General features: G+C 41.2%; 1 protein-coding gene across 1 annotated transcript in view; it reads left to right on the top strand.

Annotated features, from left to right (window-relative positions):
• The first annotated feature begins 9112 nt into the window (after positions 1–9112).
• Positions 9113–20805, top strand: part of LOC133990744 (capping protein, Arp2/3 and myosin-I linker protein 3-like) — a 98584-nt gene continuing 86891 nt past the window's right edge. Inside the window, exons 1-2 of the mRNA XM_062429146.1 lie at positions 9113–9170; positions 13939–14033. Coding sequence (XP_062285130.1) covers positions 9113–9170; positions 13939–14033 — 153 coding nt within the window. The remainder of the gene's footprint in view (positions 9171–13938; positions 14034–20805) is intronic.

Genomic DNA, 20805 nt, shown 5'->3' with positions numbered 1-20805 from the left:
AAAGCCAAACCTTGTGATGTAGATGCTAATGGCAACTCCATTGTAGTTTTAAGAGTGCCTCATTAGGTCTACGGTTGCTTATGTGACTTTTTTCATGACTTTTTTAAAGCTAATGCCATCAGGAATGTGTTAGATTGCCTGTATGCAAAACAAATAGAAGAAAGTTTGGTTTTATTCAAGAAGCAATTTTGACATGAACATATGAGCAGCCACAGCGTATATATTGATGAATGCACTTGCACGTTTGAATTACAAAAAAAGTGGACATAAATTGCATAGCTGTGATATTGGATGTATTTACTTATGTGATCATGCACCTATCTCTTACACAATACTTATCAACTGTAACCCAGGAGGAACATTGTGGAGGCTACAAGTATCCTAAACAACCCACAATTTAATACTCACATTAGAGAGGAAATAAAATGTTTCTAACAGAAAATGATAAGAAGGAGGTTTATTCAGCTACAGTATGGGTTGCTTTAAAAGTAGTCTTTAGGGGGAGAATTATATCCTTTTGTGTCCATATAAAAAAAGGTAAACAATTAAGACCAATAAACCGTAATAAAGAATTAAAAGATCTTGAGACAACATAAAAGGCAACAAAGCCATCATCTGGCAACAAAAATAAGGACAATTAGAAACAAAATAAATATATTGTAGTCACGGGAAATTGAAAAAAGAAATATAAAATAGAAATACATGAGTCAGGCTCAAAATCAACTAAACTTTTGGACAGGAAGCTACAAAAACAACAAGCAGATAACACAACATACAAAATATAGGACCCAGACTCTATAACTATGCAATATATACAAGACAAAAGACAAAACACATTTAAAAAGTACCACAAGTTTTTGTACACACAACTCAACTTAGAGGATGACCGACAGATTGGAAAGTTCTTTGATTCTCTCAATTAAGCTGTTCTATCAGAGGAACAACATCAAATATTAATAGCTGCAGTGACTGAGACAGTGCTATCTCCAGGCTCAAAGCGAATAAGTCACCTGGCCCAGATGGCTTTCCATTAGAGTGGTATAAGGCTTTCCAACTTGAGTTAATACCAAGCCATCTTCAGGCTTGTAATACATCTTTAATGAATGCTAAAATGCCTCCATCGTGGAGGGAAGCCTTGATCTCAGTTATGCTAAAGGAAGGAAAAGACAAATTAGAATGTGGATAATACAGACCAATTTCAGTGTTGAATGTTGATTATAAATTATACACAGCCATCCTTGCCAAAAGACAGGAAAATATCCTCCTCCAGCTAATACATAATGACTAGACTGGACTGGGTTTATCTCACAAAGACAAACTCACAGTAACATTACACAATATTAACACATTAAAGCATATTCAACAGAATAAACCTGAAGCCTTATTAGTTAGACTGGATGCTGAGAACGCGTATGATTCAGTGAGTTAGCCTTTTTTCATATAAAGTTCTTGAAAGATTTGGCATTCACAAAAACTTTGTTAAGGGCATCCACACGCTATATAATAAACTATCAGCCCAGGTAAAAATAAACAGGTACCTTTCAGACATCATTGTATTTGACTGTGGATCAAGACACAGTGCACAATTTCACTTACTCTTTGCACTTTATAAAGAGCCTGGAAAAGACAGAAAAGCATCAAAAGCATCTACATAAATAAAGAAGACCACAAACAAGCATCGTATGCTGATGACATTTTTATTTATTTATCTAAACCCCTTAACTCGTTTTTTTAAGTAATGGTCCTTCTAGAAACTTTTGGTGGATTTGTGTGATACGAACAAAATATACAAAATGCTAATTTTGACTTTTAATTATACACCCTCAAAACACCGTTCCATCTTAATTGGGATTAGAAGTCATTGTAATATTTAGAAGTATACTTTATTCAAATATATGTATAAAAATAATCCCAAATCTGGAAGAGATAGAATATGACCCTCTCTTAACCCTCCTGTTGTCCTCAGGTCAATTGTGACACAGGAGGACCACAGGCATTAACTAATAAACTAGATGTCATTTCATTTAAATGAGGCACATTGACCATAGTTTCTAAAAATATGTGTAAAATCTGTGGTAATAAGTTGGAATGAAGTTCTAACCCAGAATTGAGTGATCATTTATACCGTATGCTTTATGAACAGTCAAAACAGACTGGATCAATTTCAAGTCAGACAAAAATTGCACGGTTGACAGGAAGACAACAGGAGGGCTATAAAAGAAGAAGAAGATGGACATATCTTCATGACATCTCTATTTATTTCAAACACTCCCTGCAGCAATTAACTCAAAACAATTCTCAGAGTTGAATAAGATCATTTCCAGATTTATTTGGCAGGGGGAAAAAACCCATGGTTGAACTCAAAACTCTACATCTCCCAAGAGAGGAAAGAGGAATGGCATTACCCTACTTTTAAGGATTATTTTATGCAGCCCAGACTAAACCCTTAATTAACATGTGTAACCCAACATTTCACGCCAGGTGGAAAGATATTCACGCATCATTGGCTCAAGAAAATTTGGGATGATTTATAGACAATGTGCTAAACCCATGGATCAAAGCCCAATTAAAGTCTGGAATGTGATAAGAGAGGAATATAAACCAAACCAATCAGAAATAATTGAGTGGTGTGACTACTGTATGAGTTCAAGTTCAATAAAATGGATCATGGATTGAATCTCTGTATCTCAAAGGGAATAACAACATTCTATTCTCTGACTGAAGAACAGACTTTGAAAACTTGTGGAAAGAATATCATCTTGAAAAATATGATTTTTATAGATAACAGTATTTGCGATTTTTAATTCTCACTGGCTTTCTGTTTTGACATGTTTGAAAAAATAGAATTGCATTCAGTGTAAATGTTACCTCAATTTTTTAAGAGGTGACACATTAAAACTATACGGTAAACAGTAGACTCTGAGATGTGACCTCTCTAAGGTCAAGAGTGAACTTTTATGCACAAAAGTTGTTTTCTAGTCAAATATTCTATAGTGTCCAATCAGATTATCACAACCTACTGTATCTCTTACAACTAGGCAGTGCACATAATCAGATTTGGCATTCATTCCTTCTGCACATTTCAATGCAACACTCATCCCACCACCACCACCACCACCACCACCACCACCACCACCACCACCACCCCCGTCTGACAATCCCTCCACTCCATTCCTCCAGCCTTCTCTAGCATTAGCATTTAGATTTGTGTGATTTCGGGATGTTTCTCTCTATGGCTTCATTTTCATTCAAATGTTTAAGACTCTGCCAGAGGCTCTGTGAGCTCTGAGACAGTCTATATGTCAAGCTTTTGTCAGATCCTTGAGTATTTCAGGGGCAGAGCCAAACCACCAAAACTTAAAATGCTCATTGTAATAAATGGTTCAAATGGTGATTTGAGTGTCCTGGATGACATTTATTCAAGTTTAGGTCATGTCCTCCCCCTCATACTTTGGCATGGAGTCAAATCTTCCCTGTTAGGAGAAATCTAACAGCCTTAAAGATGTCTGGGAAAAAGGACAGTGAAGCCCTGAAGGCATCATGTCCAATCAATACTCTGTTCAGCTTTTTGGTCTGTGACATTAACAGATCAGTAGAGCTATGAAATAGAAAGCCAGACAGTTGAGCTCATGCTGTTATCCGCTCTGCAGTGATCCTCCATGTTCCCTCCAATAACTCACTGACTTACGGTCTATATTTCTTTTCTTGAGGGGCCGATGCAATAAAGAGAGGAATCAGACAAAATAAGTCTTGTAACAGCAGGAATCCTGACAAAGCAGAGTGTGTTGCTTCTTGTGGAGTGCAGCACATTCAGGCAGTCAAGCTGTTTCCATGTTGCCAGCTGTTTGAGACTCCTTCTTAATCTGTATGCAGGCTCATTTAGCAACTGGCTGCTGTGGATTCGCTTTTCTCAAGCAGAGTCGTTGCTGTGAAGGTCAGCGAAAATGTATGCCCCTGGGATGCCCCAAAATAAGATAGGAATCCAGGCCTAGAGTCCATTTGTGAAAACGCTTCTGTGATGGTATTGCAGCACCGTACGTGATTACAATTTTAAGGTACTTATAAGTCATTTAAGTATATCCTTTTATACTGCTTTATACTACTACTTTTCAAAGGGGTATTATTGTACTTTTTGTTCCACTGCATTTATTTGGCAGATAGAGTTACTGGTTTCATTTCAGATTGAGATTTGATATAAAAGAACTGATGATAAGCTTATAAAACAGAACACATTGTTAAAGATTAAATCTGTGGCTTTGAACTATTTTGGCTCGTGTCATCTGGGCCCCTTGTCATGTTTCAGAGATGTTACCAAAAAGAGATTCACCCTCTGTTCTTCTCAGATTCATTTAAAAAGAACAATTTGGAATCCAAGGAGGTATAATTATCCAACATTTACCCAAAAAATGGTGTTATGTTACTCTTTAAGTACAGGAGCTGAGTACTTTCTCCATTTTAGTATGGTCATAGTCATTTATTTAACCCGGCTTACATGCTGTTCATAATCTGACCCATAATTAGTCTCTACACCAATTCACATTCATACATTCCCATCAGTCATTAATAAATATTTGATTCATCCTTCTTCTGGATTCACAAGCACTATTTTATGCTCCAGGAGAACATTTTGCTGATTTTGAATTTCTTTTAAAAATAAGCACAGGTTAAAGTTGTACATTTACATATATAAAGATTTGTATCAGCTGCACAAACATAAAAAAAGATGCATTTTATTTCTGTTTTGTATACTGTGGGTCACATTAGGAGAAGTCTGGCTGAAAGAAATGTGTATAGGGTGTTTTTACAGCTCTCAAATTTACAAAAAAAAAGGTAAAATTTGACCCTGAACAGTATGTAAGGCTAAAGTAGAATATATTTATAGTGATTTGTGCTCCCTTACAGTATACAATATGCTAATATACAACATCAGACTTCCTTCTTACCTTCCTTACATGAAATATAAAACTTGTGTCCAGGAGATGTTAGCTGTGTTTAACCAGATGAGGGCAGTATATCACAGCTCTGCTGCCTGAAAGCTGCATGTTCCTCCATCACGTTCCATACACTCAAGAGCCTGTGCTGAGTGTTGGAGAACGGATCGAAAGCCTGCTTTGAAGCGTCATCTTGAGTTATTACTGATGTCGGGGAGGAACAGTGAGACAGTGGGCGCTTACACTGGCTATTACAGACAGGATGTTGTTGCCCTGCAATGTGTTATATACTATTACACCCTCCTCTCCTTCCCTCCTTCCCTCCCTCACTGCCCCCTTTTGAGGGAGGACTAAGTGTTTCTGTGATGTGTGGATTGTCTCACCTCTTCTATGCACAGATGCTGCGTTGTCTTGTATAGTTACTGTCTGCCAAATGACTGTGGTCTGCAGAAGAATAGAAGCACAGGCAAATTCTTCGATGAATGTTTCCCTTTTTGCACGAGCTTTGTCTGCTTTAAACACGCTGCCTCCTGAGTCGCAGCACCTTTTGTAAAACCCTTTTATTCCAGCATTGTTTTATAGAAGCATATTCAAACACATACAGCACCCACACAGACAAGTAATTGAGGGCGTATTGAGTATCTCATCTCCCATCTATGAGATGCGGCATTGATGAATAAATAATGGTTCATCCTTTCAAGTATATCTTTGAACGGTGCTGAAGTTTTTAAACCCACGAAAACTGGAGACAGCTACAGTCTCCGAAACTATAAACCTCTTATTCTAGTCTCGGGCCTACGCCTGTCTCCTTCAACGCCCCCACCCCCTTTCTCTCTTTGGCATAATGCCCCCCACTGGGTCCTCTTTCATCAGAGAGAAGTATCAGTGAGATGCAGACACAAAGGTCTCTCACACACATGCGCAAACATATACAGAAGCATGCATGCATATAGCAGACACCGCACTTTTGTTATATGGCTCCGGGGTCCATAAAGGGCCAATTTCTTGGAAACGACACCATGGGACACCTGCACCCTCTACATTACACACAAGCAACCCCATTCATCGGATTATTCGTGAGCACATTTGTCATATTAAGAAATGATACATGAGACTAAAAGGGTTAATAATCCTGGTCTAATTTCGGCCGCATCCGTGAAAAACAGCTGAATTTGGTTGCATAAGCGATGACATTGACAAGTAGCAGCCATTCAGATGAGTGGGTGAATCATATATCATAGTTACTTACAGTTTGAGCTTCAACCTGCCGCCCCCCATCCCCCACCCCCAAATTCTCCATCCCAAATCCTATCACAGCCATGAGTGGTGATCTCACAACTCCAAGGAGAAAGGCATTGAATGAAACTGTTTGATATATTGCTCTATTTCCAAAAATGTCCTCACAATGTTACAGAAATATTGCCACAAAAACACATTTATCAAAAACATCAAATCATTTATGTGCCTCTGATAGTAGAAAAGTATTACTTTTCAGTGAAGAGCTATAATTTAAACATACATAAAATTAATTATGTGTTATTATCTGTCAAAAAAGGGGGGGGGGGGGGGGGGGGGAAGTGAAAACCAGAAGAAACGAGTGTTTTGTCACATGAAAGCCTTTCTACCGATGTAATCATGGATCTATTTTAATAATATTGAAGGTGATGTTGAATTCATCTCATTCATTCAGTTTCCACATGTATGGCAGGGGGGGGATTGAGGGTCATCACGACCAGATCATTATCATTCAAACACCTTCTTTAGAGGAAAATAATAAAGTCGGGTAGTGTGACCTCCATCTCCTGATCTGACTAACCTGATTTTAACAAGCTCTGTTACAGAAGGAGGTAAAATAGCTTTTCCAACTCTGCCTGGAAGCTTCTATAATGCTGAATCTAAAACTACAGAATATGTCTGTGAATTCAAATAACTGCTGCAGGAGTTGTGCTGATTTTTTGGGGATACTTTTGAGCCTTGTTGGTCAATCTGTCCACCACTTTGGTCCAGATTGAAATATCTCAACAACAATTGGATGTCTTCACCAATTCATAGTCCCAAGAGGATGAAGCCTGCTGACCTTTCATCCAGTGCAGCCTTGAAGTTGACATAGTGATATGTCTTCACAACTGTTGGATGGATTGCTATGAAATAGACAAATAGATAGTGCCAAGAGGATGAATCCGAAAGACTTTGGTGATTCCCTGATATTCCTGATTATTATTTGTCATTCCAACCATATCTATGAAATACATAGAGTGGAACGAAATTGCATTTCTCAGGACCAAAGTGCAAGAGAAATAGAATAAATGACTAATCATACCTAAGAAACACAAAAAAAATTAAAAGACAATTAGGGCCGCAGCAGTTAAAAAATACCAGTGCTATACTAAAATGAAGTGCAATCAAGTGCCTGATCTACCATCATCAGCATTTTCACTTATCCTGTGAAATATCTTAAAATCTACAAGAAGTTAGCACAAGATCCACAGTTCCAAGAGGATGAATCTGACTGATGTTGGCGATCCTCAGATTTATCCTCTAGCGCCACTTTTATGTTGATATTTGTGGTTTTTAGTGATGTATCTTGATCTGGAGGAGCTGCCATCAAATATGGTTTACATTCATGTTCCCTTTAAGATGTTGGGGACTTTACAGCAGGGGCGGAGCTAGAGGTTGGCTTTTAGAGCTGCAGCCCCGAATTCTTTCTCAGAAGCCCCAAATATATTTAAAAAAAAAAAAAAAAAAACTTTAATTGGTCAGCAATAGTCAAACATATTAAATGTGAAATGTAGTTAAAAATTAATGTAATATATATTTAGTTTTCTTTATGATTTAATGTCTTATTGTTATTTATTTAATTCATTTAGGAAAATAGTTAATAAGAACAAAATAAATCACTACTAAAATTAAATTCAGTGCATGTGACCCATCCAAAAAATATTGGCTTTGGCTGTGTGCTCTGGGCTAAGCCCTGGATCCTGTCAACTCCTAGATGCTTTAATGATTCCTCAACTTCTCCTCTTGTGCCAAATTTGTCCTTTACTTTGGTTTGTGACCAAATACCTGCAAAGATTCCCATTCCTATCAGCTGTACTTTAATAGTTAGTGCTAACTAGTAAATGTTAACATGCCAACACATTAAACATTAACATTGTCATTGCTGATATTAACGTCTAGCAGCTTCTCTAGCATCTTGATTGTTGATCAATTTAATATGATTCCCTTCAGCTTTAGAACATAATACACTGAGGAATTAATTCACACATGAGGAGTCAATTAATCAGTTAGGTACTTTAAAGAAAATTAGTCAAGTATTCAAGTAAGTAAAGCAAAAATATCAAAGATCTCAGATATGAAGATTTGATGCTCTTGGAATCAAATCTCTGTGTGTTGACTAAAACAAGACATTTGAAGATGTCAGCCTGGGCTCTTGTAAATTGTACTGGGCATTTTTCTCCTATTTTCTTTTGACATGTTATAAATGAAACCATTAATTTAAGAAAATGATTGCCAGATTAATTAGTATAATATAAAGTTGCAGCCCTAAAGCAAGCTGCAGCTGCACTGTTTAACAAAGCATTTTGCTTCCAAGAATGAGCCATGTGCATAGGTGAGAATGTGTTGGCATATTTACAAAATAACATAGAGCCCCTGATAAGTGAAATGTGTAACCCCCCCCCCCACCCCCCAATGTAACCCTCTTTCATGAGCGCACTAATTACAAGAAAAATGTCGTGAATTTGATTATATGCATTGAGTTTGCAACATTATGAAAATACAGCGGCAGAACATTTCCTCGCCCCCACTCCTCCCATCTCTCTCTCTCTCTCTCTCTCTCTCTCTCTCTCTCTCTCTCTCTCTCTCTCTCTCTCTCTCTCTCTCTCTCTCTCTCTCTCTCTCTCTCTCTCTCTCTCTCTCTCTCTCATTCATGTGCTTGAGTGTTGAAGTCGGAGGCGCTCCTCGGGTTTTTGCCAGTGCGCACCACGGCATCGTTTTGCATCACTCTGACCGGCTGTTGCTGCGCCCGGAGCACCTGCAGGCGCAGCGGAGGGAAGTCAAAAAAAGAAAAAAGAAAAAAGGAAGGGGGGATACACGAAAAGGACCCGTGCACGGCGGCTGTCTAAGGGGACGCTTTGAGTAGCAGAGGAAGGAGAGCTGAGGGCCGGCGGGAGGAGCGCACCATGGCCTCAAAGGAGACCACAGCTGCGGGCTTCGTCAACGTCAGCAGGGAAATCACAGGTGAGCTCAAACATGAGTTTTTTTCTTCTCCTTTCCGCGAAGTGTGTTTCCACCTCTTACCAAGGGAAAGAAGAGAAGGAGAACATGTTTTTTTATTTTTTTATTTTTAGGACGCATGGGATTTGTTTTTTTTCTTCTTTTACTCGGCTGCTCTTTAAATCTCTGCTTTCCAGTGTGTTTGATATGAAAGGAGTTATCGCCGCAGGGAAGCACAGGAAATTTCTCCCAAGGCTAAAAGCAGAGTTAATGGTTGTTGAAGCTTGTGAAAATTGTAATCCCATCGATCTCGGTGCGTTCGGAGTGCGAGATTGTTCACTTTCGGATTGATTTGGCATAAAGATCCGCCGTGAAATGTATCGCGCCCAGGGGCCCCGTTGCGCTGTCGGAGTTATATGGAAGTGGTGCCGTGGTGCGCTCTCGGTGTTCATCTGCGTTCATTACGAGTTTCTTCATCTCTTTTTCTTTGCTTGCTTGCGTGTGTGTATGTGTGTGTGTGCGTGGGAGTTATTGTGCAGACTCGTGCAGCAGGCATCAAGCAAGCATGGGTTCGGTTTCACACAGCCTGAGCCTCCCTCTCATCTCTGCTGGGGAGATTGGTCTGTGCAACAAACACACACACACACACACACTCTCTCAAGGATTTCCACACCAGCATGTTTGGATGGTAAGATGTTAAAGAAGGTGTGTCTTTCACTGCTAATTATCCTGACATGGAGAGTTAAATCCCGCTGTTTACCAGCTCAACCTGGTCAAAGCCCGTCTGTCTGGCCTGCAGATAAGAGACAAGCAGCATTAGGCCATCAACACACCTGCCACAATCTCAGCCAATGGGGGTGGGGGGGGCAAGATGGGGATGGGAAGGGAAGAGAAGGGGGACATGTGTGGGTTGGTGGGCAATGAGTGAGCAGATCCATCAAACTGTCAAAAAGCCAATGGGGATATGAGATGGAATTAAAGATGTAGTAGGAGGGGGGGAGGCTGATCCATCTTCATTCTTGGTTCTTGGTCTGCCCCTTTTCACCCCTTTGGGAGCAGATGCCGAGGTCACACTAGTAGGCGTTGTGTGTGAGTGTGGAGGGAGAGGGGGGTGCAGAGTGTGTTAAAAGGTTTAAGCGATTGGGTCTTACCCAGCTTAACGTCAATAACTCTGCGTTTGTCTTGGGCTGATCCTGTGCTTCGATCTGCCAGGGTGCCACCTTCCCCCTCCCCACCTACCTACTCCCCCCCCCCCCCCCCCCCCCCACATTCCTCCCCTCCAATCCCCTCCTCGTCCTCCCCGCATCTGCCGCTGCTCACTCGAGCGTGAGAGCCAACTTCATGGTTGTTGCCGGATGTGGAAAGTGAGAATTATGAGTGTGCAAAGCATAGTGAGAGAGTACAATGGAGCATCGTGACACAGCAGGACTCGCTGTATCTCCATCTGGTGGTTGCTCCATGGGCGCATATTTAACATGAGAGGGCCCCCTCTACACTGGAAGAACGCAGGGTTGTGAATTTCACAGCTTGCAGGCATATGTGCTTTGTGTTTGCAGTGTGAGGATATAGGTTTTCCATTTGCGAGTCGCAGGTTGTGTTATTTTTGGGTGGATGTTTCCTCGGATTCTGCAGGGTGGGGTGGGGTGTAAATGGAGGGAGGCCTCTGGAGCGGTTCAGTGAGCTTCAACAGGGTCATGTGGCGTTTTGGAGTAGAGGCCCCCCGAAAGATCGCAGCTCTGGATCTTGTAGTCAGTTCCATTGAGATGAGCCGAGCTGCTTCTATCTTCCTCTGAGGCTAAAAATAGCCCAGTTATGAGTCCCTTTCAGCTAGAGGTTGTGTGTGTGTGTGTGTGTGTGTGTGTGTGTGTGTGTGTGTGTGTGTGTGTGTGTGTGTGTGTGTGTGTGTGTGTGTGTGTGTGTGTGTGTGTGTGTGTGTGTGTGTGTGTGTGTGTGTGTGTGTGTCTGCCTGTCCTCAGGCTTGTGTCTTTGTAGCTGTCTACTTGTCTCTGTGGCTGTTCACCCTCGTGTGTTTTTGTCTTTTTAAAGGAATCATAAACCAACAGCGTATCCCTAAACTGACAATCAGAAAGACAAGTAGCCCGCATCCTTCGCATTAACATGGTGATTTTACTAGGAGATGGTTTATGATTCACAGCTGTTATCGTCCCATTCTGAACAGAACTCATTTGGATGGAAGATCAAACCAAAGCGCTAAGATAACGGAGTCAGTGATTTATTTTCAAAGGACCAACTTCAAACACCTGCTAATGATGTCCTAAATCCCGAGTCTTAACGCTCACATGTCCTTCTTACTTTATCGTTGAGATTCACTCGAGTAGCACAAGGTACAAGTGATGAATAAAAAAACAAAAAAAACAACAACAACATAAAGTGTCTTATTAGGGTGTTGGGTTGGGACTGTAAGCCTCCAGAACAGCTTCAGTACTCTTTGGTTTAGATTGACTAAAGTCTCTTAACTCTGCTGGAGGGCAACCACTCAAAGCAATCTCCTCCCAAGGTCCTCTAACTTGCTTGAACTAAAGCTTCCAACCATCACATACAATCTCCATCAGCACATGCATTTTGGCTAAGTTGTCATAGAAACGTAAAACTTCAAACATCATGATTATGAGGACTTTGAGGACTTAATGTAGACATGCAGTTTAGAGTAGCAGCTTGGCCTGGAGCAAACTTCATACGCTGATGGTTATGTAATGTAATGCATGTAAGTGGAGCTGGGGTGAATATTGTTTTATCATTTGTCAAGCTCAATCGTTCTTAATGTTTTGATGATAGCGAGGGATGCAGCAATCTGATAAGCCGGACTTTTATCAGCACTGATATTGACCCTGTTTAGCGAATCAGGTGTTGGCCATTACGATATATTCCTGATGCACACTAAATGTAATTTTCTATGTCAGTGTGATTATAAGAATGAATTGTTTCTGCTATCCGTTACATTAATTCAGTCACAGAAGCCTGCTGACTCGGTTTTTAGCAGCACAAAGATCCCTGGCCTCATGTTACCTCACAGACTGTATAAATAATCCCAATGTCTTCTACACAGTGTGGTTTACAGAGTTTAAGTGGTATCAGATAGGCATCCAATATCTGAAGATACCCTGAGTTAAGGCATTGGAATTGGCACAGAGAGAGTAAAATGCATCAGTGCATCCCCAATTTTCCTACTCATTTAACCAATTTGTGCCAGCTATTGCAATTAGTATGTCTCTAAGGGATGCAGCAGTCCAAGCCTTGGCCAGATGTAACCAATCCAAATTAAAGAGTGTTTGTTTTTAAATCAAATTTAATTCAGTGGCATTGGGTTGTTGACTAAAATTTGACCACCACAGCAACCATGTGCATGTATTTTCTAGCAGTTACTACGGTGTCTAGCAGGAGCCTCATTGTAGGGTTGAGCAATGTCTACCAATTTGATATATGACAATGCCCACAGTGAAACAAAGTGGTGGAAGATGAAATTGCTGTTGGGGGGAGGGGGTAGGGTCGTTTTATGGGCTACTCCTATAAATGTTCCATGTTTCCTGCTCCTCTCTGTCTAATGAGAGTACATGACAGTATTTTTAGTCACTTTATTCATCCGAAAGCTCCTTTACTTCTCATGCCAAGTTTGAGTTTTAATGTAGCTGACACCATGAGCACATACTAGCAACACACAGTAACATTAGCTGCCACTACTTTGAATTAGGTGCAAATATTTTAATTGCGATTAGCATCTGACTTTAAACACTAATTGCATGTTGATGAATCAGTACAAAAAATTAGAGCTCAAAAGACTTATTGGTCAGCTAATATTATCGGCCAAAATTGGCATATCACAGATATATCGGTATCGGTGAATATGTTGTCAAATATGTGCCGATATATATATATCTTAAAGTTATATAGGCAGCATTTTATGTATATTTTACTTTTTTCTTAATTCAAGTTTTCTATATGCATTTGTTGTTTTTTTCTGTTTGTTCCGCATGTTTTTAAAAAAAATCATAGCTAATTCTAATTATTGAATTCGCAGAGAAGTTTACTGTTTAAGTGCACTGATGGCATTTTATACAATAAAATTTATTTATTGTACAATTTATTGTTAAACTGTAAAATATCATACCTTCATTACATTACATTTGAGGGATCATTACAAAAAAAGTGTGTTTAACTATATATTCTGTACATAAAATATTATTGACCAATATATCTGTTGCTAAGTTGTTTTTTTACTCCCCAATATCGGTATTGGCACTGGCCCCAAAAATCCAGTATCGGTCTGGCTCTATAAAAAATCCACACACACAGAGGTATTTACCTTCTGGATGTTGCAGTATGTCTGTTACACCTGTTACAGTGTGGCATGCAGATCTGATCCAGGCTGGTCATCACAAATTGGGGTCTCTCTGTGTGTGTGTGTTGTTGCCCTGCCCCATTACTTTTTTATCTGCTCCGTTCATTTGTTGCAGTGAACTTTTGCTACCAAATAAATACACTCATCGCTTCCACTTATAGTTAAAATTTCCATTACACATAGCGTAAAATAAGAGTCAGATCAGATCTGTACTCTGTACTCTGAGTTTTCAGTAAATTGGTGCATCCTTGATGTTCCTTTCAGGAGTTTCCTTGAATTTGTTAACCAGCTGCATTTTTAAAGCTTTTCATTCTGATTCAGAGTGTATCTCAGGCCATCTTTTCATTCTTTTATGTGTTGTACATAATGTAATTAGCTTCCCTGTTTTCATCTTGTTTTGTTTTTCTCTTCCTTCTGCTCTTTGTCCCTCTCCAGAGAGCATCAGGAAGGTGCTAGACAAGCAGGCCATTAAATTTGTGCGAGCCATCAAACAGGACACCAGGAGTGGCAAATCAGAGGACAGGATTCTGGTGAGTGACCCCAAATCACCCTCACGTACCTTTCTTCCCTCACCAACCGTCTTTCATCGCTCCGCGGTCCGCGTGATGTCAATCGCGCTCAAGTGAAAGCGTCTTAATGTGAGAGGTGTGGAATATGGGACGGGGGGGGCGAGAACGGAAATCAATGGAGCTTAATTGAGACAAATCGAAAGGGCCATAAGAAGTCGCAGATTACGCATGCCGAGACACACAACAGACGCGTTGAAAATCAGGCTTAAGGCACATGCTGCCTAAGCAGAGTAAAGTGGACACCATGCCATGGCCTACTGAGTCCGTCCTCAGAGTTTATTAGATGTGGCAGGATGGCCTTAATGCCACAGGCGAGAGATTGGTGTGTGTGTGTGTGTGTGTGCATGTGTGTGTTTGCCTGACATGGCATACTGTACATACAGAGGCATTGTATAATGTTTGTTCTTTCTTTCGAAGAAGTAGCTTGTGTGTGTTTGCGTGTAAGTGCATATCAGAGAGTGTGTGTGTGTGTGTGTGTGTGGGCAGCCTGCGAGCCAAGGCCACTGCTGCTATTGAGAAATTGTCAATTAGTCGGCCACATTAGCGAGCGATCACTTACTCAACACGCCGTTGCTATGCGGGAGAGCGAGAGTGAGCACATTTCCTCCGCCGAAGAAGACAAAAAAGGACGAGCTGATGAGCGAATCAAAACTATTAATCAGTACTTTTCTCAGTTTCTGCTGTTTTTAAAAAAAACAAACATGTTTCTTTCCCCCACTCCTTTATATCTCCATCATTACCACACCCCTCCTCTCTATTTTTGTCATCTCCTCTCTTTGTTTCCTCTCTCCCCTCCCTCCCTCTCCTCCTTATCTGTCCATCTCGATCATCTTCTTCCCCGTCATCACCCTCCTCCTCCTCGTCCTCCCGCCGCGCCATGCCTGTGGCCTCTCACTTTCTCCCTTCTCTCCCTCCCTCTTGCGTGCCCTTCCTTCATCCCTCCATCTTTACTCAAACCTGTAAAAGGGTATTGAGCTCTTTCCATCAGAGGCAATTCAATTAGGTCTCCGCCTTACGAGTTTTTTTTTTTTACTATCCAAATGGGTCTTGGCTGGTGCTGCCACTGCTCCAAATTCTTTCAGGGAAGGGAAGGGAAGGGAAGGGAAGGGGGGGGGGGGCAGAATGGATATAAGCATTCATTCTTGCTCGTTGTGAAGGTCTACCCTCTAAAAGGCAATCTTTTCACTCTAATGGATAAATTCGGTTGGACGTATGATGGGTGAACACACGAGGGAGTTTGTAAATAGACTGTTTGTTTCAGTCTCTCTGGGTATTGAGCACAAACTAGTCGCTCACGCTTGAAAATGTCACACATGCCACCGACGTGTAGTTAAGGAAAAAAGGTAGAGGAGTATTTTGAGGATTGCTTTCTTAGAGGGAGCTGAATTTTTAGCCTTGAAAATCACTTCTCTGAGCCTGAAGGCTTAGGCGAGGTCTTCCTTTTCTGTCATCCTCTCTTTCATGTGCATCTCCCCTTTCGACAACTGAAGTAGGTTTAGCAGGTGGACCTGTACAGGATAGCGGCTTTCATCTCTGCTCCTGTGGTTTGTTTGGCGTGCGGAGTTTAACATGTTATAACGTTAAATTTATATCGTATCCATAAAAAGTCTTTGTTCTACATCTTGCTCTTTCGTTTTTTTTGCCCCAGTTTCCTCCCCTCTGGAGACTACTGGTATCCAGCTGTCTGCGTGTGTTGACTGTACCAGCCGTCACGCTGCGACACACACACACACACACACACACACACATACACAAACACAGGGTTGACTACCCCACCCATCTCAGACAGACACAGGGAGAGCTCAGCATGACACCCAAACTGCACCCAGGGCGATACGTTGGGGTAGCATCAACATGACACGCACACACACTCACACATACAACTTGACATGTGGAGGGGGTGGCGAGGGTTTCGGGGGAAAGGGGGGCATCCACACAGACACGCATGGTTCATTGCATCAAAATTTTCCTCGCATACATACACACACACACTCATACAGCCATTATTAGATCACCCTATTTGAAGATTAGAGGCAACTCAGAAAAACAAAGCATCTTCAAAGGCGGAGAGGGTGGGAGAGACAGTGGGGGAGGTTAGAGAGGGGGGGGGGAAGGAGTGGGTGGGTGTGATGGAAGGGGATGGGATGGGGAGGGGAGGGGAGGCTGCATCACCAGAGGAAAAGAGAAAAGAGTGAGGGAGAGAGAGAGAGTGAGAGAGAAGGGGGGGAAAGGAAAATCTCTGATGTGTTGTGATGCCCCAGTTGCCGATTTGGCTCTTCCGCCACTTATTTATCCTGATCGGTCGCTCCGTTTTATCCTCTGTCAACTCCGCCGCTCCCTCGCTCCTACCTAATAATGGGCCTATTACTGGCTGAGATTGCCGCTGCTTGACAGTCCCGAGCACACTCGGATGCATCAGACGCTTCGCTTTTTCCACCAAGGTCCCTCGGTTTCGTGGAGGTCTCTCTCATGAGACCCCGGCAGGACAGGGGTTTGAGGTCAATTCATGGTGCCGCATTTTAAAGATTTAGGATTGTGTTGATTTGGGGAAAATGTGCACAGGAGGATTGTTTATGTAGGAAAGTGGTGGAAGTAGTGGGTAATGATGAATAACAGCATGCTCAGCTATCACTTTTTAAAGCTGATTTATTCTACAAGCCTCTATAAGTTCTCGAATCATTTCCTGGAACTCCTCAACCTCAATATTGACTTAATATTGCTGTACAAACTTTACTTGTACTCATTATTGTAATACTAATACTGCTGCTACTTCTGTCTACTCTGTACATTATAAAAAAAGGGCATTGTTTAATGTTTTATGAGGTGTGAACTGAGCGAAGACAAGAAGCTTCTGATATCGGGCTGTAAAGAAAATGGACTTTTAGAAGAACAGCTGACAGTTACAATCGTCAAAGGTGGACATACTAGACAGAGCTGAGCTGAGTAGTTCTGGACAACATATAAATAAAAAAAGTAAAAGAAAGTAGCTCAGAGCTTATTGCTTCCGAAATCCGAACTGTGTTTTTGTATTTTATCTGCATCATCAGTGTCTTTCTTTGAGATCCTTTCATTCTTAGCGTCCCAGATTCACCCTCATGAATCTCTTTTCCTTTAATTCAATTGCCTTGTTGTTTTAATTTTGTTGTTTTACCCCCCCCCCCCCCCCCCCCCTTAATAAGGTAATGTGTTTCTTTACCGCTTGGAATTTCTTAACCTCATTTGCACAAATTAGCGCATTCAATCTCTCCACGTATCTTTTTAATTATTGAATTGTTGGCTGTTTGGGATTGTGAAATTGCCTTTGTTCCTCAGCGCTCTGTCCAGTGAGTAAACTGTATAATCGACTTGTGCTTAAACTGATTTCTCCAGACCCTGAGTTAAATCAGTAGTGGTGAATCTTAATGTGTGTGTGTGTGTGTGTGTGTGTGTGTGTGTGGTGCATTGAAACTATGGGTAACTGCTTTAGATCAATGCCTCCTGAAGAGCAAAAATACGGAAAATCTCATAAATTACTTTCAGTTATTGGACAACTTTTTATCTGTTCTTGAACACACACAGAAAACCAGATATCAAGGGTTAGGGTTAGAGCTAGGGTTAGAGTTAGAGGGTTAGGTTTAGTTTAAATTTGATATAGAGATGAATTTTCTGAAATACGACTATTTGCCTAACCGTTCACAACTTATAAGGCCAATTTCCCGGACAGGGACTAAGTTTTTTCTCATTGGATATTTTCACAGAATCTTGTGTCTTAATCTCTGTCTGAGAAACTGGACAATAGACATATACAACATTTGAGCAGATATAGTTTCCCTTTTTAAGCAATCTAAAGTTAACAAGTTTGGGAACTGCTGGACTACTGTAAATCTGGACCTCCAGCTCAGCCTCACTTAACCCTTACATACTGTTCATATTCTGACTCGTAATTAGCCTCTACACCAATTCACATTCATAAACTCCCCCATCAGTCATTAATAAATGTTTGATTGTTCCTTCTGTTTGGTTAATGGATTGTATACTGTGGGTCACAAAAGTCCAGCTAAAATAACTGTCAGATGTAAAAAATGAAATTTGACACTGAACAGTATGTAAGAGTTAACTGCATAAAAAACCACATAAAAAGTCACTTGTACAGGAGCTAGGCCTGACAGATGTGACAGCCGACTTTCCAATTAAATAAGTACAGAGTATGATATATTCCCTGCAACTGCAATTTTTGATCTAGAGATCTGGGTCTACCCATTGATGACAAGTCCATAACCAGAGCAAAGTGTGGGGTACAGGTGTAGAATCCTCTAAGAACCCTGATCATTAACAGATCCACTTGAACTTTATCCATAGGACTTACCTTTGTTTGAAAAAAGTGCCACACAGTGAAGAAGGGAGTGTAGTGTAGTCATGGTGTTTTTTGCAGTCCACTGCGTCAGATGTGTTTGGAACTTTAGTACCATATTCACCTACAGCCATGCTCTTAAATTATTTCTAACTATCATACCCTGGGAATCGTGTATCCTTAGCAGGCCTGACTACAGCTAAGAAAGATGCTGGGTCTCCGTCGGCAAACACACACAATGGCCTAACACATTTCTCGATGTGGTCATTATAGAGCTCTCAGTGGCTAGATTGCTTTGTATAAGTGGGAGAACAGTTATACAGTGAGTGGGAGCATATGATAAGGTAAATAAAGGTAAATAAGGTAATAAGCTATTGGAATGAGAATGATGTCTGTCTTCTGTCTCTGCTGTAATGTTTCAAACTGATCCTGAGATCTGTGGGTGGTTAATATCACTGCTATCTTAAATTCAACTTTTAGAAAGCTCATATATATTGCTTTTGGAATGTGATGCTTTAATATTTTTGTTATTATAGAGATCATAGTGGGTGGTGTTGTGCTGCACTATATAACATTGAAAGGTATCAATATTTTGTCCTATCCATTTATCTACATTACATACTTCTACTTCTTACCTTGTGGCTGTTGTAACAAAATATGATGTGATAACTTTCCAGAGTTGTACAATCTTGCCTCCTATAAACCGCAGTGTGTTCCTGGATCATTACCTGAGGCAACACACTGCTACCAAGGCAGCCCCAATTCTTTATAACGCCCACTTAGAACTGTGTCGGTAGTAGAATGAAGACAAATTTCATTGACACTGAGGCCAAGGGTCCACAATTGGTTCTCCTACACAGACAAATGTATCTATCAATCTGAGATCATTGCATCTGACAATTACAAGTGTTGTTATTTACCTTTTATTATTCCCTAATCTTGCTTGAGCTATATCTATTAACGATTTGGTGCATGTCCTGATTGTGACCATCTTGAACTTGTAGCACAGAGGACAATATAGCATCCAAAGCAACAAAACTGATTCATCATAGCCAGGAAGACTGCCAAAGGCTCTTTTTGTGGAATTTTATGACTTCATCATCGCTGTATAATCACACCATACAAAAAAGGATTTGGGGAGGGAGAATGTTGCAGTCTCCTGAGAACCAAGTCCCGATTCAAACACTGTACGAGGTTCATGTTTCAGACAACTGAGCCAAGCAGGACGGCGAATAGATGACTGAGGCACACGTCGTGAGTGGTGGTAAACGCTGTGTAAAGCAAGAGACTCGAGGAATTGCATAATAGTGTTGTACAGTTTAAACGGTGGGAGCGGGCCTCGCTTTCAGCTCCGATGACACTTTGCTGCAGAGGGGAATCCGACTGTGTGTTGGACTATGAAAGAAAGCCGAGTACAAAGCAGTAAAGCAGAGACGGGGCTCGTGCTAGCGGCAGAATCTTACATTCTCTCAGTGTGCTTACACCGCCTTGTCAACACCACCTGATTTTTTTCTTGTTGAAATGTAATATGCTTATGTAATGGCCCACATCTATATTATCCACGATTTAGTTTTTCACGGCTTTCTCCCTGTGGAGATGCTCTGCGTGGAGTCATCCGGATTTATCATTTGATGATGCGTGGCGAGCGCTCGCTGCTGTAATTAGAGCCGTTCTTTCTTTGATTCTCATAACACATGTTGGTAGCCTGTGGCAGAGAGTCTATGAAGTGCGACTGCTGACCTTCTCTCATCCCCCCGTGAGGATGAGACGAAGGTTGAATGAGCGCGTTGCCTTTTAGCCCTGCTAACCGCACACAAAGTATATCTCTGCCTCTATCTCTCCATCCTATTCATTTCCTTTCTCTCCTTTTGCTCCCTCGCTCTTATTGTCCTGATCCTCCTGTACCCACCCCTCCTCTCTTCCTCCCCCTCCTCTTCCTCCATCCATTTGGCCTCTTCCACACTCTCTATCTCCATCCCACACTTTTAATTTTCTTCTCCCATTTTTCCCCCCTCTCATCCCATTCACCCGATCCCTGCCACTTGTCGGTCCCTTTTTCTTCATCTTGTACACTCATCTCTTTCTCCCATCTACAACCCCTGTAACCTCTTCCCGTTATCTGTCTCTTTTTCCGCTGTCATCTTTTTCTCTTTAAGAGGTCCTCTGGCTTAAGGATTGCCTGCTTGCCATCTCTTTGATTTAGAAGCTTTGGACTCAGTTTTTATGAGCCAATCTGGAACAAGATGTGTTTTGTTTTTGAGCTTTGCATTTATTTTCTCTCATTTGGTTTCTCTTTCTCTCTCTCTCTCTCTCTCTCTCTCTCTCTCTCTCTCTCTGTGTGTTTCTCCCACCACTCTAAAGTCCACTTTTGAAACAAGACCTGGGGCATCTGTGCTTTCAAAC

The sequence above is a fragment of the Scomber scombrus genome, chromosome 11 (genome assembly GCF_963691925.1).
Source record: "Scomber scombrus chromosome 11, fScoSco1.1, whole genome shotgun sequence".
NCBI lineage: Eukaryota > Metazoa > Chordata > Actinopteri > Scombriformes > Scombridae > Scomber > Scomber scombrus.
Note: the sequence above shows the minus strand (reverse complement) of the source record. Positions and strands in the feature narration are given on the sequence as shown.